At 55.5% G+C, this 15,492-nt stretch overlaps 9 protein-coding genes across 9 annotated transcripts; 4 read left to right on the top strand and 5 right to left on the bottom strand.

Moving 5' to 3' along the window:
* Positions 1-120: 120 nt before the first annotated feature.
* KRP23_3458 (Transmembrane protein 184-like protein) lies at positions 121-1,415 on the bottom strand (the record flags this gene model as incomplete). Its single annotated transcript, XM_067888312.1, has 2 exons — positions 121-1,140; positions 1,227-1,415. 2 exons carry the CDS (start codon positions 1,413-1,415, stop codon positions 121-123), a joined length of 1,209 nt encoding a protein of 402 aa, XP_067747566.1.
* A 163-nt stretch (positions 1,416-1,578) lies between these two features.
* On the top strand, positions 1,579-2,826 carry KRP23_3457 (uncharacterized protein; the record flags this gene model as incomplete). The annotated part of the gene is made up of 4 exons (XM_067888311.1): positions 1,579-1,942; positions 2,015-2,425; positions 2,509-2,631; positions 2,705-2,826. The coding sequence occupies 4 exons, from the start codon at positions 1,579-1,581 to the stop codon at positions 2,824-2,826; spliced, it is 1,020 nt and encodes a 339-aa protein (XP_067747565.1).
* A 200-nt stretch (positions 2,827-3,026) lies between these two features.
* On the bottom strand, positions 3,027-4,932 carry KRP23_3456 (Chorismate mutase 1, chloroplastic; the record flags this gene model as incomplete). The annotated part of the gene is made up of 4 exons (XM_067888310.1): positions 3,027-4,250; positions 4,335-4,623; positions 4,698-4,781; positions 4,853-4,932. 4 exons carry the CDS (start codon positions 4,930-4,932, stop codon positions 3,027-3,029), a joined length of 1,677 nt encoding a protein of 558 aa, XP_067747564.1.
* Positions 4,933-5,108: 176 nt separating this feature from the next.
* Positions 5,109-6,280, bottom strand: KRP23_3455 (Signal recognition particle protein; the record flags this gene model as incomplete). Its single annotated transcript, XM_067888309.1, has 7 exons — positions 5,109-5,130; positions 5,203-5,369; positions 5,480-5,551; positions 5,622-5,672; positions 5,770-5,832; positions 5,929-6,008; positions 6,082-6,280. 7 exons carry the CDS (start codon positions 6,278-6,280, stop codon positions 5,109-5,111), a joined length of 654 nt encoding a protein of 217 aa, XP_067747563.1.
* Positions 6,281-6,372: 92 nt separating this feature from the next.
* KRP23_3454 (uncharacterized protein) lies at positions 6,373-9,097 on the top strand (the record flags this gene model as incomplete). Its single annotated transcript, XM_067888307.1, has 3 exons — positions 6,373-7,245; positions 8,197-8,995; positions 9,075-9,097. The coding sequence occupies 3 exons, from the start codon at positions 6,373-6,375 to the stop codon at positions 9,095-9,097; spliced, it is 1,695 nt and encodes a 564-aa protein (XP_067747562.1).
* A 590-nt stretch (positions 9,098-9,687) lies between these two features.
* KRP23_3453 (Embryonic polyadenylate-binding protein) lies at positions 9,688-11,996 on the bottom strand (the record flags this gene model as incomplete). Its single annotated transcript, XM_067888306.1, has 3 exons — positions 9,688-11,606; positions 11,747-11,897; positions 11,982-11,996. The coding sequence occupies 3 exons, from the start codon at positions 11,994-11,996 to the stop codon at positions 9,688-9,690; spliced, it is 2,085 nt and encodes a 694-aa protein (XP_067747561.1).
* A 68-nt stretch (positions 11,997-12,064) lies between these two features.
* Positions 12,065-12,709, top strand: KRP23_3452 (uncharacterized protein; the record flags this gene model as incomplete). The annotated part of the gene is made up of 4 exons (XM_067888305.1): positions 12,065-12,144; positions 12,238-12,303; positions 12,375-12,427; positions 12,513-12,709. 4 exons carry the CDS (start codon positions 12,065-12,067, stop codon positions 12,707-12,709), a joined length of 396 nt encoding a protein of 131 aa, XP_067747560.1.
* Positions 12,710-12,892: 183 nt separating this feature from the next.
* Positions 12,893-14,450, top strand: KRP23_3451 (putative E3 ubiquitin-protein ligase HERC4; the record flags this gene model as incomplete). Its single annotated transcript, XM_067888304.1, has 6 exons — positions 12,893-12,923; positions 12,987-13,057; positions 13,127-13,175; positions 13,253-13,377; positions 13,457-14,249; positions 14,314-14,450. The coding sequence occupies 6 exons, from the start codon at positions 12,893-12,895 to the stop codon at positions 14,448-14,450; spliced, it is 1,206 nt and encodes a 401-aa protein (XP_067747559.1).
* An 80-nt stretch (positions 14,451-14,530) lies between these two features.
* On the bottom strand, positions 14,531-15,328 carry KRP23_3450 (uncharacterized protein; the record flags this gene model as incomplete). Its single annotated transcript, XM_067888303.1, has 1 exon — positions 14,531-15,328. One exon carries the CDS (start codon positions 15,326-15,328, stop codon positions 14,531-14,533), a length of 798 nt encoding a protein of 265 aa, XP_067747558.1.
* Between the last annotated feature and the right edge of the window lie 164 nt (positions 15,329-15,492).

Genomic DNA, 15,492 nt, shown 5'->3' with positions numbered 1-15,492 from the left:
CCGGATTGCGTAGCACCGAACAGAAAAGGCAGAACCTTTTAACGCCGAGGTAAATTCGGCGTTGAATGTATATCATGGTTGTGTAAGTTCAAATAGATAAAGGAATCGCGTCCCGGTTCATTACAGCTTCCAACCGCGCGACACAGGCTTACCTCCGCTCGACAATTTCGATCCCCTCGAACTTCTGGAGTCCAAGGACGATTCGCTTTCCGCGTCGGAGGTGGCACCATCATCACTCAGCAGCCCCACGGTCTCCGAGGCATAAAGGTCCTTCGGGTGTATCAGATCATACTTCTTCTTGGCTTTGAGCGTGGCTGCACCAGGCTTGAACGGAGTTGGTAGCACAACAGGCATGACCTCGTTGAAGTCACGCATGGCGTCTTCAAAAGCAAGATGGTCCGCCAAGATGCTCGTTCGCAGTGCCGGGTTCCCATGCACGTATGGCTGATACGGGAACGCGCGGTGGTGTGCCAGTGCGACGAAGCACATTTCGAAGCAGATAAGCAGATTCTGGATGCCCGTGGTGACATTCTCGACGCTCCATGACCCGAGTTCGTGGATGATCTGGAACCGCGAGAGGAAAGCCAGCACCACGCTCTGCCAAAAGGACAGAAACAGCACCGCCTTGATGCACAGGAACTTCGGCACGGGGTTATACGGCGCCAACTGCGTGCTGAGCGCCAAGTAGAACAGCACCAGGTAGTAGAACGCGTACGTGATGGAAGCGTTGACAATCAAGCTTGTGTACAAGTAGCCCTTCTTGGCACTGAAGTTGCCCTGGTCGTACATGCCGTTGATTCTCAGCACGATAGCCACAAAGGCCATCATGGGCTTGACCACCACGAACTGCATCGTCGCCATCTTGCAGTCTCTCAAGAAGCCTGGCCCCATCTGAATAGGCTTGCACCACCTGTTAAAAGGCCACGGGTGCTCCAGATCTGGCAATCCTCTCATAATTGTGATCACTCTCTCATTGCTGCCACCGCCCAAATAGGCGATCATCAGCGCCAGGAACAAGTAGATCACGTAGCCCTCGTACGAGTCGCGCATCAGGTCCAGATACAGTGCCGCGTCCTTGAACCGAAGCGACAGCCACGAGTCCGTCGCGTAGATCGGTATCATCCACAAGATCCCCACAATCTTTAGTAATATTATATAATATTTCAGTAACGAATAAAAAAATAACGTTAGAGCATAATAACCACTTCAGATGAGTGTTGACGCACTTTGCTCTGCACGATGGGTTGCGTGAAATGGCTGAGGTGGCCCCTGATGAGCAGCGCGGACGACACGACCGACGCAGCCACAAACACGCCCGCCACGGCCCACACTAGCCGCTGCACATCTGCCTCGGGCGCTGCCAGCGCGTCTGCAGGAGGCGCCAAATGAACTTCCGCCGTCCAGAACAGCGCCATCAAAAACTGACATCCAAAATGAAACTTGAAGTATAGATTTTACACTACATACACACCAATCACCTGCTATATAGCATATGTAGACACTTGTGTGCAGCCTATAAATGTAAACCACATCGATTACAGTCATTCCGAAGTCATATTGATACATTTTGCGGCGAGAATGAGCTCTTCGTGGCTGCTGCGCCGCTGCGCTTCTCCTCTGGCGGTGGCTCGCGGGCGCGCATGCGCAGCTCCATGCAAGCCTCTGAGGGTGTTGTCGTCCCCGCTGAGCACTTGCAGCGGCTCTCGTCCTCGTAGTGCGTCGTCAAGCTCGTTAGCGGCTACTTCTTCCCCTCTGCTGCCGTCTCGAACGCTACTTCTGCCCGTTGGCAAAGGAAACGCGTCTCCGGTGCTGTCCATGCAGCTGATACGTTTCTATTCGCCTGGGAGGAACCCGTGGCAAAGCGGCAACGACTGGAAGTCCACGTTGAAGACGGGAGGATTGGTACTGCTGGGCACGGGAGCGCTCATCGCTTCTACGTCGTGTATGTTTGTTCTGCAATTGCTATTAACGTGGGGAGATGGTGCTAATGGATTTTTTATTGGTGTTGTTGTAGTGGCGTTCGGGTTGGTCATTGCGGGGGCTGCTGGGTTCGGCATGTACACACTGTACCAGAGGTTCCTCGGTCCGTACCGCTCGCACTTCAGATCGTCGAGTGACCCGTTCAGTGGGGTGAGCTCCAATATTGACGCGTTGAGCAACATGTTCAAGCGTAGTCGTAGTCAACGTCACACCAAGTCGCCAGTGCAGGATGACCTGGACTCGCTGGTGCAAGGGATGCCACTTGTTGTAAGGGGGTTTGTGAAGACGGTGTTCTCGTTCGTAAGCAAAGCGATGCAGAGCTCCATGGAACGTGCTGGTGAACTGCGTCGACGTACGATTGAGCACCTGAAGGCGAACAAGCGCGTACGTGATCAAATGGGAGAGAATGTTAGCGTTGGCGGACCGGAGCAGTGGATGGAGTCGAGTACGTACACTTTTACGCTGATTTTTTGCGATATTGAACGTGGTGGTTTGCTGATTCCGACTTGTTTGTGTGTGCACGAGCAGCTGTAAACGGAGCTGGTCGCGTCGAAGCGGTATTCCCTGTTAACGGGGCATACGGTTCTGCGCGGGTGACCATGAAGGCTACTGTTGGCCAACAAGGTGACCTGAATTTCACAGAACTGAAATGTACGATGGGATTTTTTCAGAGATTCTTGCTAAACGAGGCGGATATCTAACACCATTGTGTTTGACATTGTAGATCGTAACCGTCAGACGGGAGACGTGATCGATTTGTTGCGGGATTCGTATGTGGGCAGTCGGCGGAAGAACATCGTCGATGCTGAATACGTCGACCGGGACGATGAGAAGAATCAGTGGTAAGACGAGAACAGTACCTTCAATGAGACCAAAGAAAAACAATACTCCAACAAGTTAGTGGTCTCAACATTTTTTGAGCGGCGTTGAATACCCACTCCGAACCTTGCGGGGGCGTGATTTTCAATGGTTAGCTTCTAGGGAAGTGTACAAGTGCCCCTTGTGACTGTTCATTGCGAGCAGCCCAGAAATGTTACCATTCTCATTTAGCTCTGGATGGGGCGCTTGGCAATGGGGAACGAGCCAAGGTGCTTCACCGTGCACACTGACTGCAGTTGTTCGACCGCCTGCCGCACTTTGGCGTCATCGATGTGGCCCACGATCTCCACAAAGAAGTCGTAGCCACCCTGTTCTTCACGATAGATGGACTCGAGGCATGTAAGGTTGATGCCGTGGTTCTTCCATACATCCAGCGCACTGAGCAAGGAGCCCACTTCATGCGTAATCTCCATGCTCAAGCACGACTTGTCGTTTCCGGTGGCAGCGGGGTAACCCTTCGACACAACCACAAAGCGGATGAACGATTTGGCTTCGATAGTACCAGTTTCAGACGCAAGCGCGTTGCTCGTATCAACCTGTTCCAGGTTGTGGGCCCTCGCAGCACCCGACGTGGTCACTGCCACCGTCAAGGCTTCGTTGAAGGCACGGCTCGCCGCTTCCGAGACATTGGCAACGGAGACCACTTGAGCGGTCGGCCAACTCTGTTCCGCCTGTGCGAGCAGCCGAGCATCGGTGTCGGTCGGGCAGAACACCTTCGTCACATCGGAGCTCTTGCCAAGCTGCTTATCCTTGGCCGCAAAGATGAACGAGCGCGCAAGCACAATCTCGGCGGACACCTTCAGAGAGCTACGCATCAGCTGCGCTTGTGTCTCTTTGATCATACCCAAACGGGAGTCCTCAATAGGAACTACACCGTAGGCCGTGCGGTTCGCGTTAATATCGTAGAAGACCTTGCTGGCAGACTCAGCCTGAAGCAGCTGGTTCTTCTGAAGCATCTCGCCACCGAAGTGAGCCTGCGCTGCCAGCCAGCAGAACGAGCCCTCGACGCCCGCCACAGCGATTGATGGGTGCGCGACACGCTGCAGCAAGTACTGCACCTGTACTTCCTTCGTAAGCGGCATCACGAAGTCACGGTACAGATCCGAGATAAGCTGCGGGTTCACCTTCCACTCCTTGTCATCCGATGCAGTCGGTGCATTCGGGTCTTGGCCATACGTCGAGGCTTTCAGCTTCACGCGCTCAAGCACCTTCTCCTCAACCGCCAAGTTGGTCAACGCCTGCATGATTCCATCAGCGTCGTTCGCCAGAATGAGCTTGGTGTAGCGCTCCGTCTCCGCCTGGAACTTGGCTTCAGCAATGAACTTGCCGAAATGGATACGCTTACTCAGCGCCTGCAACACCGCAATATCCGCCGTCGCCGTAGAGCCATACTGTTGCAACGAAACAAAGTGATCATTCCCCCAAGTGAGCAACAACTGCGCAGCAACTCAACCACCAATTGGTTACAATCGTACCGCGGTGTCATCACTAGCGAGCGTCGTTAATCCAGGCAAAATCTTCTGCTGGTACACGCTCATGATTTGATCGTTGATGTTGATCCGGTTCGGATTGAGCACCCGCGGGTAGTCAATGATTGGCAGGATGGGCTCCGGCAGGAGGTGCGGGAAGAAGGCGTTTTCGTCCGGAGACGTGTAGCGGCGCGTCAGCGCGTGCAGTTTCTCCGTCTCCAGCAACATAAAGTCCAGCAGACTGCCGTCGAACGTCGTGTACTTGCCCTTCAGGCCTCCGAACGCCGCGCTTTTGCTGCTCGCAACAAAGTCACCATAAAACATCAGTCTATTGCAATGGCAATACCAACACTCAGACTGGCGACGCACCTCTCCTTCATATTTACGTAGACCTCCGGGTTGCCCGGGAATTGGGCACGCTCAATGAGTGCGAAAATGATGGTCTCCTCCTGACTGGAAAAGGGCACATAATGAGGTGTTGACACTTTTTTAATGGGCAGCGTAGGTTTAGCGGTGGTTAGTACCGGATGAGGACATTGCGGAAGTCGTCGAGCTTCACGGGCTTGAGGGGGTCTCCGAACACGACGTTGTGCGAGCTCTGCATGGTGCTGCGCGGGGCTCCTGGTCTCCTGTGGTGGATGTTCTCGGTTGCGCAATTTAGAATATTTAGAATGTTGGGAGGGAAATTAGACAAAAGGGAGCGTCATGGTTGGATGAAAAGATCATGGCTACGTCAAATGCTCATGGCTGTCTGTTGGGCTTCTACTGCTGCTTTGCTGCTCAGTAGCGACGCTGCTTCGCCCTGTTGCGGCGCAAGTAAACATCAGTGAAAGGGGGACAGTGAGTGACCAGCACAGGCGATTGTTTTGCGTACCTGAACTTCCTGGTCGGAAAGCCCGTAGGGTCCAGACGCACGAGCTCCGTGGTCTCATCCAGCGTCTCGGGGATTGACAGGCCACGCTCCACGCGCTTCACCAGCCAAATGTGGAGGGCAGACAATTGCTCATAGTTGCGCAGCATGTTGTTGATCTCCTCCGGGGTCTGCGCCACCAGGTCCACAGCACAGCCAGTAAAACGGTCAGACCCACGCACCAACATCATAACAGGATTACTGTCGTAGGTCAACACCAAGTTGCAATAGTTCTACGTACGTGGCCGGCCTTCTCGGAGATCTTCCTCTTGACCTTACCATTGATGAGGCGCGGATTTTCGCGGTACTCCGGCTACAAACCAGAAGCACAGCGCATAAGCATCAACTGTCTAAAAGCAAACCGCTGCACCGATTGAGCCTACCTCCATCGACTCCAAGATGGCCATAAACACCTTCATCTGCTGGACGGCAGTCTATCATTCAGCAAGAAAAGAGAAACAAAAGCAGTAACAACACTCGTTCATTAGTACTACAGCACCAGTAGCCCAGAGTCAACAGCATCCACTGTACCATCGAAGACACACCGGGGATCATGGATCGCCAACCACTGGCACCGCTCGCCTCAGCGTTTTTCTACCACATTCACCACAAAAACAATAGCACAAACCGCTTCATGAGCCTCTCCAATTGCAACACTAGCAATCACACTCTCCACACTCAAAGTCCCACCTGGAGGTGCTCGTAGAAGCCGTCCAGGTCGAACCTGTCCTTCTGCGAGAGGTCGATCATCTGCTGTTTGTACGCCTCCTCTGCAACGCTCCACACAGCAGTGTCATTAACCACTACACACACTCCTCCTGCCCCCACCAGCCCATCACCCACCCTGCTTGTGCTGGTTGCGCTCCTCCAACTTGCCCGAGACCGACTTCTTGATGTTGGAGAATACGCTCATGGAGCGCAGCTGCGTCTGCGCCGTCGCCTGGGGGGACACACTCGCCCGCACCACAGCCGCCGATTGCGGAGCCTGCCGCATCTGGCGCACCGCCACGCGCATCACGCTCGCTCGCATCGCACTTGCCATCGTCGCCTCAAATTGTTTTTTAGAGTGGCGCCCATGCATTGGCTAAAATGTGATTCTGATGTGGACCACTTCACCTGTTATTCGAGCGTATCATGGTTCAAGCGCCGCCCAGGAAGCGGCCCAAGCGCGTGGTGCCCTTCCTGGAGGCACACGAATACCTCTATGGCGTGCGTGTGGTGGAGCGCGATCCGTTCTCGAACGAGGTTGCTTCCGTGCTCTGCATGTTCTGCGCCGCATTCGGGCGAGAAGACGATCCGCAGGCCGCTGCGCGCCAACGAGCGCGCACACAGAAGCCAAAGTACTGGGGCGGCCCGTGCTTTCGGTCGGACAACTACAAGTCCCACCTGACCATGCAGCACCCAGCGCGATGGAAGCAGTACCAGATGATGCCGGCGGAGCAGAAACGAAGCTACTTTGACGCAGTGCCTGTGCCGCCCAAGCAGCAGCAGCCACGCAGGTCGCTGGACCATGCGGCAGTTGCTACGATAACAGAGCAGACGATGGAGCAGGCTACTACACCCGCAGATGAGAGGATGGAGTCGAAAGATGAGGATCAAAGCTTCGATGCTGCCTCAACAGAATCTTCGGGTGATTCTGGAGCTGCTTCAGTTGAGGATACTGGTGCTTCAGTTGCTGTAGTGCAATCTCCTGCTACTGTTGCTGTTACTGCGGCAGTTCGGTCTCCGGCTGCTGAGGTGTTTCGCCCTGAAGTGGCTGCTGTTGCTCCCCCTGTAGCTCTTGCTGAGGTGTCGGAGCCGGTGGAGTTGGAGGATGAGCATGCAGCGTTGACGTTTTTGCTGGATCGAGATGTGGTGAATGTTGCGTTGGGTGATGTGCTGTTCGAAGCTGGAGAGGTGGTTAATGGGGACGCTGGTAAAGTGTCAGCGCTGTTTGAGAACACGTTGGATCAGTGTGATGAACAGGACCAAGAGATATCGGACGGTACAGCGGAGTATCGTGCCGTGGTGCTGTCGGTGGAAGTTTTCCGACGAGTGGTGGAGTTGTTGGCGCTGGGATTAAGTTTTGATCAGACGGCGGCGATATGTCAAACTGAGGCTGTGGGACGAATACAGGGAAGTCCATGTGCCAGCACTGATGTGGTATCGATAGCACGTATCGCGGTGGGCGCTAATTTACAGGCACTTTCTCGGATATTGCAGCGGGTTTGGGCATTTTCGCTTCATCTGCATAGTGTAGATCGTCGACGACCGGGAGAGTCTGAGTCGCGCATGCACCTTGATGTGCGGCTGCGGGCATGCTGTTCGGGTAATATTGAGGTCTTCCACTTGCTATCACTCCCTATCACGACTAGAGGAGACCCCAGTACTATTGGAGAAATACTCTTCGACAAAACGGCTAGATTTCTTGAGGGTCTTCACAAGCGTTGGCTTCACAAGGTTATTGGCTGCTCTACCGAAGCAGTTGGACCTGACAATACTGACAACAGCTCAGTGGCCAGTGTCGTTGCCTCTACACTTGCTCGGAGAGTCAAGCAGCATGGAATTGCTGAGCTAGTCCGTGTTTCAAGTGCACGACCTCCACTGGATATGATGATCCAACGTTTTATTGACTCAATTCTCTTTGCTGATGGCGCAGAATGGCACAGACATTTTTCTAGGCTATTGGCATATCTCCAACGTCAAACAAGTATTGAAAACGCTGAAGAACTGACTACAGCAGCAGTGGGTCCCTGTCCTCGATTCTCGAACATGCCATGGTGGAGACTGGTCGATGTGGTACGCTGGTTCGATAATGCAAGAGTGCCTATTCAGCGACTACTTGCACGTAGGAATTTGTCCATCGCGCCGCCCCCGACTTGGTGGCTTTATCTCAAGATGATGCTCGTGATCGGCTCGATAGCCATCAAAACGCGGGCTGACCTTCAGGAAGGCTACGCAAATTTGTTGTCACAGCAGCCCCAGCGGATCTCCATGCTCTGCATTGCCCTGGCCGGTGACGTGGGTGTAGATGGGCCACTCCCTGAGTACCAGCGTGCAGCTCTGCGCGATCAGAGCGTCTCGGGCACCGTGATAGGCTCTAACGATGGTATGTTTACTGTGAAGCCCCATTCGATTGTTGCTTTCGTGAGGGGGATGGATAGCTGGGTTGCCGAGCTGTTTGATACACTCAGCGCTGAGGAGCACCAGAAAATCATCGTGACCACTGCTGATAGAGTGCTTGAGCTTGTGCATGGTCTACACGGTCTCACAGAAGAGCTGGAGGAACACAGGGGCAGTAGCACCACTAGTCTTCGTTCTTTCCCACCGGTGCTGCCTCATCAGGTTGCGATGTTGCATCCTGTGGATTTCCAAGAGATCATACGTTTGCATCGCGCGCGACTGACAGTGTCTTTATCGGATGCTGAGCTTGCGGCTATCGAGACTCAACATCATGAGCTGCGAACTGCTGCTACCAGTGAGGCTGCTGTGCGGCAGCTACTTAACTTAAGAGCAGAAGGTCCCGCTGCAAGTTTTTATCAGGCTTGGGAGGTGTTCCGGAGCCGGTGGAGGTTGCTGGCTGAATTTTGCGGTGGTCTTGCGACTGTGTTCCCATCGTCCAAGAGCGATCGCGGCAGGTCGGCAGCGGCAACGTCATCACTTGCGTCCACTGCAACAGGATTGCGAGCGGATTTATCTCTCGAGGCGAGGCTTCAGTGTCAGCAGTTTGCAAGACTGCAGGCTGTGGATGACACGATACATTCGATAGGCTCAGTTGGTACGTGTAGTGGCGCGACGGTTGAATGGTAAAAAGGAGATACTAGTATACTGTAGTATGTAGCAATGTTTTCGTTCAGGCGTGCTTGACAACCACTTCTAGTTCACATCCTCTCGTTATCAATTCAGGCCCCAGCATAAGCTTCGTCAAGGGCAGACACGATGCAGGGAACATCAGAGCATGCGTCAAAAGAAAAGATTAAAGCCAAATGCAAACTAAACTATCTACGCCGTCACGAAAAATAAAAATTAATCGGCAGACTGCAGGACTGCATGTGTTGGAGATGCGGGACGCCACGCTGAAGGAAGCAAGATGTAGACAGGCAGGCAACGCAAAGCAACGCGGGGTCTGGAACCAGGAGGCAGGCATGGCTGCTTACCCCTTCTGGCCGTGGTCAGAGCTTCGAGTTCATCTCTTCTCAATTTTCGTTAAGCTACGACCCCCACCATTTGTGCCTTCCCCATGATCTTGAGCATATTCTTCGTGTATTCCTCACCATCAAAGCAACGACGACCAAAAGTAGCCGCCCAACACCAATGACACAAACAGCAGGAGCCGCAGCTCACCGATCTTCTCCATCTCTACTTCCCTGCACATGCAGAGGAAGCCCGCTGCCGCCTCACCGAATCGCGCATAACCAAACATACGACACTGCAAGACGTCCGCGAAAGCCGAAGGCCTAAGCCAACGACTTAGCCCTGGTGGGCCTCCAGCACGGCCAGAGCCTCCTGGATCTTAGCCTCCAGGGACTCCGGGCTCTCCAGCAGGTGCAGCAGTTCACCGTTGTCCATCTCCAGGAGCATACCCGTGATCTTGCCGGCAAGCTCAGGCTGCTGGCGGTGGATAAGCGGGTACAGACGCTCACCGATCATGTTCTTTTGGATCTCAGGCGAAGCAGCAGCCAGAGCAGCCGACGTCAGCGGCTCCGGGCCAGCGTTCTGGACGGGAGCAGCAGGCGGCATCACACCCTGAGGCGGGACATCGCGAGCCGAGTGGTTGCGAGCGTTAGCCGTGTACTTAAAGTTGCGGCGGTTGGCAGGAGCGCCCTGAGGTCCCTGCGGGCCAGGACCCTGACGGCCACGACGCGGCTGGCCGCGCTGCTGCTGCATGGGCATGCCGTAGCCAGGCATCGGGTAGCCACCCGGAGCGGGGGCGCCAGGCACACGAGCACCGTACGGGATCGGGCCACGCTGGACGCCACGGGGCATCATCTGCTGCGGGTACATGAAACCCTGGCGGGCCTGGGGCGGCATCTGACCGGGCTGGCCGTAGAACATCGGGGCAGCACCGTACATCGGGGGCTGGCCCATCGGCATGCCACGACCCACAACCATGCCAGCGCGCTGCTGGGCATGCTGGGCCTCAAGCTGAGCACGACGCACCTCCTTGCGCTGAGCAAGGGCCACGTACACGGGCTTGCCGGAGATCAGCTTGCCGTTCATTTCGGCCACAGCCTTGTTGGCCTCCTCGGGGGTCGAGAAGCACACGAAGCCGAAGCCACGCGAGTTTCCGTTCGGGTCGCGCATCACACGCGACGACGTAATAGTACCGCACTCGGTGAAAGCCTCACGCAGCTCGTCGTCCGTCAGCTGGTCGTCCAGGTTCTTCACGTACAGGTTGACGCCCTGGTATTTGTTGATGCGCTCCATCTTCAGCTGTTCAAACTTGTTGCGCAGCTCACGCTCGCGCTCCGAGCGCTTCTGAGCCTTGCCCACGTACATTTCGGTCTCCAGGCCCTCGCCAGCCGGGTACGACTTGCCGTTCAGGGCATCCACGGCCTTGTGCGCGGCGTCCGACTCCTCGTAGTTCACGAAGCCAAACCCGCGGTTCTGGTCCGGGTTGGCGTTGTCCTTCATGACAACGGCGCTGAGCACCTTTCCAAAGGGCTCGAACTCCTTGAGCAGCTCAGCATCGGTCCACTGGGTGGGGATGTTCTTGACGTAGCAGTTCGTCCAGTCATCGGCGTCCGGGCGGTCCTGGCGCTTCTGGAAGTGGCCCACAAAGACCTCCGTGCCGGCAATGAGCATGCCGTTAATCTTGGCAATGGCCTCAGTGGCGGCCTCGGCCGTCTCGTAGTGCACGTAGCCGTAGCCCTTACTGTTGCCCGTGGTGTGGTCAATAGCCACCTTGCAGCTGAGGATGTTGCCGAAGAGCGAGAACGTGTCATACAGGGCCTTGTTGTCAATGGACGTGTCCAGGTTCTTGACGAAGATGTTGCCCACGCCCGACTTGCGCAGCGAAGGGTCGCGCTGCGACCACATGATGCGGCACGGAACGCTCTTGATGCTCGTGAAGTTCATCGTGTCCAGGGCTCGCTCCGCGTCGGCCACGTTGTGGAAGTTCACGTAGGCGTAGCCCAGCGAGCGGCGCGTCACGGCGTCGCGGCACACGCGGATGCTGGCCACGGGGCCCACGGCGTTGAAGATTTCGAACAGCAGCGCCTCCGTCACATCCGGGTGGATGTCCCCCACGTACAGCGACGCCGTGTGGAACGGCTGCGCGGCGCCCGTGGCCGCCGAGGTCGAGGCCGTCGACGTGGCTGCGGCCGGAGCGGCGCTGGCCGCGGCGGGAGCAGGGCTGTTGGTCGGGGAAGTCGCGGAGTTGGCCATTGCTGCGGAAAATACAGACAAGAGTCAGCGATTGCGCGGGCGCTACAGCGAGAGTTGGCACGCCGCCGGCGCGGTCATCGATGGCCCAGGCGCGGCGGTACAAGGCCGGTCTGGGGCCATTGCAAGGGGGAAGCGCACATACCTGTCGTTGGCGGAGGGGGAAACCTTTTTTTTTCTTTTTTTATTGAAAGAGAGAGAAAGAGACTGGCAAAAAAATTGGTGGAGCGGAATTCCCCCCCCACATCCGCTTGTGCCCCGTTGCCAGCGGGGTTGAAGGGGACGATGGCCCGTTTCTAGCGTACGGTAGGCCCCTCCGCCACCAGTCATCCAATGTGACGCCCCCGGATTGGCCAAAAAGAAACGGTTTTGTGGTGCACCTGAATTGTAGCCATCTTCTCCGAAGGGGCGCAGGTTAGATCAGGTTGCTGCCGCCGTCGAGACGTGCAGATCAGTAGAGCCCATGGCGTCGTCCATCATCACGCGCGCCGCGGAGTTCTGCTCGTCGCCTAAGTTCGAGCGAGTGTTCGACAACTTTGCCAGGTGGGTGCATGCGGTGTGTCTTGGCCGGCTGGACCTGGCTGAAGTGATCTTGATGGCATGTGGTGACGGGATGTGACGTGGCTGTGGATCTAGGGACCACGCCGATGTGTTCATTGACGCGACAGAGGCCAAGGGGGGCGACGTCGAGCACAAGCATGAGTGCGAGCTGTTGCAGTTGATTGAGGTGGGGGGGAGAGTCTTGCTTGAGGGGCTGATGGTTTGCTGGACAGGTACAAGGAGCTGCACGACCAGTATCTCAAGCTGTTCGAAGAGGAACTGTCGGGTACGGACTAATTCCCTGACTTTTGTTGGCTGAAAGGTATGATACTTCAGCATCAAAGTATTTAATGCTGTTCTATGCTGTGCAGAGTTCGTCGAGTCGGAGGGCGCGACCATCGAAGAGTTTTTCAAGGAGTGCCGGGAGATCCACGACGGACAGTACACGGCGCTCTTCGATGAGCACACCTACGCTTGGTTCGTGGACCATTTGCTGGCCTGCATGGACTACAAGCACTTCTATGGGCTCATGGTCAACGAGGCGCGTCGACTCCACCAGCGCAAGTGAGCTCGGCCTCGCGGGGGAGACGTTAGGCAAGCACAGACAGATGCAAAAGAGGAGGAATCGACCACAGAAAGAGAAATTCATACAGAGCAGTATGCAATATGAACAAAGTGAAAGCTCCGATGGTGTTGGCATGGAGGTGTCTGCGCTCTATTTGATTGGTCATTACTCGAAGCAGTCAATCTGATGGAGAAGCGCTTGTACGTGTGGGGTTCAGGTGCGTGCAGATAGCAGTGCGCTGCTTGCCGTGATAGTGGCCATCTCACTGCAAGATCCTCAGGTGGAACGGGGCAGCTCGGACTGGGAACGGAGGATGACTATGCTCTTCCCCAGCACTGGGAGAATATTCAGGTTCGTTTGATTGGATTGGTAGTTGTTGGCAATGGCGCAGTGTTGACATGGAGGCTGTGGATACCGCAGGCTCAATTGAAATTGGAGACTGTCACTTCCGGTGGTTGCCACAGTGCAGGTTGCTCGACGATCCAGAGATACTGGCACTTTCGTAGATTGGGGATCTCACGATTGAAAGTGTCGTCGTACTTGTAGGAATCGACGATGACGGTCGACTGTTTCTTTGGGGCTCAGATGGGCGAAGTCAGCTAGGGCGAGTCAAATCGGACCAAGAGCAGAACTTCGTGAACACTCCCAGTCACTCAGTTTCACTCGAAAGGGTAGGTTCTGCGGGGGATTAACTGCGAGTGCGTTCCAAAGCTTAACTGGCATCTTTGCCTTTACTTGTGCGGGTGGCAGAGCACTAAGCTAGTAGCTTGCGGGTGGTGGCATACGCTTGCGGTCGTCTCGTCAGAATCCGATGACTACCCGGAAGATCGAGTATTTTCTTGGGGGTCGAATGATCACTATCAGCTGGGCCGCATTCAGAGCTTTGAAGGAGACGAAGTGATGAAGACTACACATATAGTCGAGTTGCCTCCACGATTACAGGTTGCAAGTATTGCTTGTGGCTGGAAGCATTCGCTTCTTGCCACGGTTGAAGGGGAGGTGTTCGCGTGGGGCAGCGGACGTCATGGACAACTCGGACTGGGAGGCGACATCCTGAAAACTGACTGTCCCAAGCGCATCGAGGGCTTGGATGGCGTAGCCATTGTCAAAGTGTTTTGTGGGTGGGAACATTCAGTCTTTCGCTCATTGAACGGGGAGGTGTTCACCTGCGGAAACAACCGCCACGGACAGTTGGGTGTGAAGACTTCTGCTTCAGAAACCCCGCGTGAGAGGAGGAAGCAGGTCAATTCGTTGCCCGCTCGTGTTTTGAACTCTCGAGACAGCAACGCTAGCATCCGCAGTGCTCAAATTGGTTGTGGTTGGCACTTTGTTCTTTGCCTGACCGAAGGTGGAGAACTCGTGGCCTGGGGGAAAGGCAGCCACGGACAGTTAGGTCTCGGGAAGTTTGAAAATGCCAGCGAACCCCAGCTAGTGGCATTTCCCCATTCCATTCGGCAGATTGCGTGTGGCAGTGAGCACTCAATGGTGGTGACAAGTAGCGGAGATTTATACACGTGTGGCTGGGGAGAGCATGGAAATCTTGGTACGTTTGCCGGTCGGTGCCCCATTCGTGTGTCCTCGTGTCTGAACAAATGTTGTGCCTACAGGACATGGCGACAAGACCAACCGTGCCTCACTAGAAAAGGTGGGTTTCTTCGCTACTATCGGTAGTGGCCAAGAGGTCATCAGCGTTGCTGCCGGCGGAGCCGTCTCCCTTGTTGTCACGAGCGAAAGACATCTGTAAAAGCTACTCTTCGTTAGAAACGCCTATTTCGTCGGTCACTCGCAACCAAAGCAACCGTATGGCGCCACCTCATCCTCTAGTTACATGTGCTTGATTGTGCCCTTCAGCTGCTCCTTCTGAATGTCGATCATGCGCACCTGGTGCTCCAGCTCCTCCTTCTCAACTCCGTCACTGCTACGAATCTGCCTCTGCAGGCGCGCCTGTAGCACTCGCAGCGTTGCAAGTTGCTGCTCCAGCTGCGTCTTGGACTTGACATGGCGAGAGGTTATCGTCGAGGAAGCCATCCCCGGTGCAATGAACGGGATCCCAGAAGGAGAAGGGGCCACTCTCGAGTTCAGCATCGACGTTGGCGGGGTCGTCGCCGTCTCCTGCTCCACAATAAACTGCTGCGTCCCCACAACCTCCTGTGCAGCATCAGCCGTAACATTAGAGCCCTCGACCATCTCCTCAAACTCGTTCTCTTCCTCCTCGATGCCCAGCTTCTCGTCTGCCTTCTTCTTGAGCTTCTCCACCAGGAATGACTCGTCCTTGCCCACCACGTACGTGTACAGTCCGTTAGCCAGCACGAGACCGAAGACGACCCAGTAGATACGCATGGGGAGCGACACGGGCTGGTGCGAGCGGTCGCCCCAGTCCGAACCAATGATGCGCGCGAGCGACGAGTCCAGCTCCGCCTCGTGCTTGTCGGCGCCGAAACCTTTGGTCACGCGCACGGTGCCAGGCGTAGCCGAGCGCGTGGACGCGCTCACCACCGATTTCCCTGCCACGCTATTGCCATCGCCACTGGAGCTGCCAGTTTTGAGGCTCGAGCTCCATCGCCGCCCACGCCCACGACCGCCGCCGCCAAGACGACCGCCAAGCCGCCTAAAACGAAACATTTTCGCTGGTTTGTGGCTCATTGCGGCAAAAAGCAACATGGCTACATCTGAGATGTAGCTATGTTGGCTCCTCAAATTTATTAAGAACTAGGTCGCCTTCTTAAAAAACAAACATGTTTTTTTATTAACCTTCCGGCGTTTGTCCCATGGTTTTTTCAATTTGT

Source organism: Phytophthora ramorum (assembly GCF_020800215.1).
Source record: "Phytophthora ramorum isolate Pr-102 chromosome Unknown Phyram_PR-102_s0003, whole genome shotgun sequence".
Classification (NCBI taxonomy): Eukaryota; Oomycota; class Peronosporomycetes; order Peronosporales; family Peronosporaceae; genus Phytophthora; species Phytophthora ramorum.
This window is presented reverse-complemented; position numbering and strand designations above follow the sequence as displayed.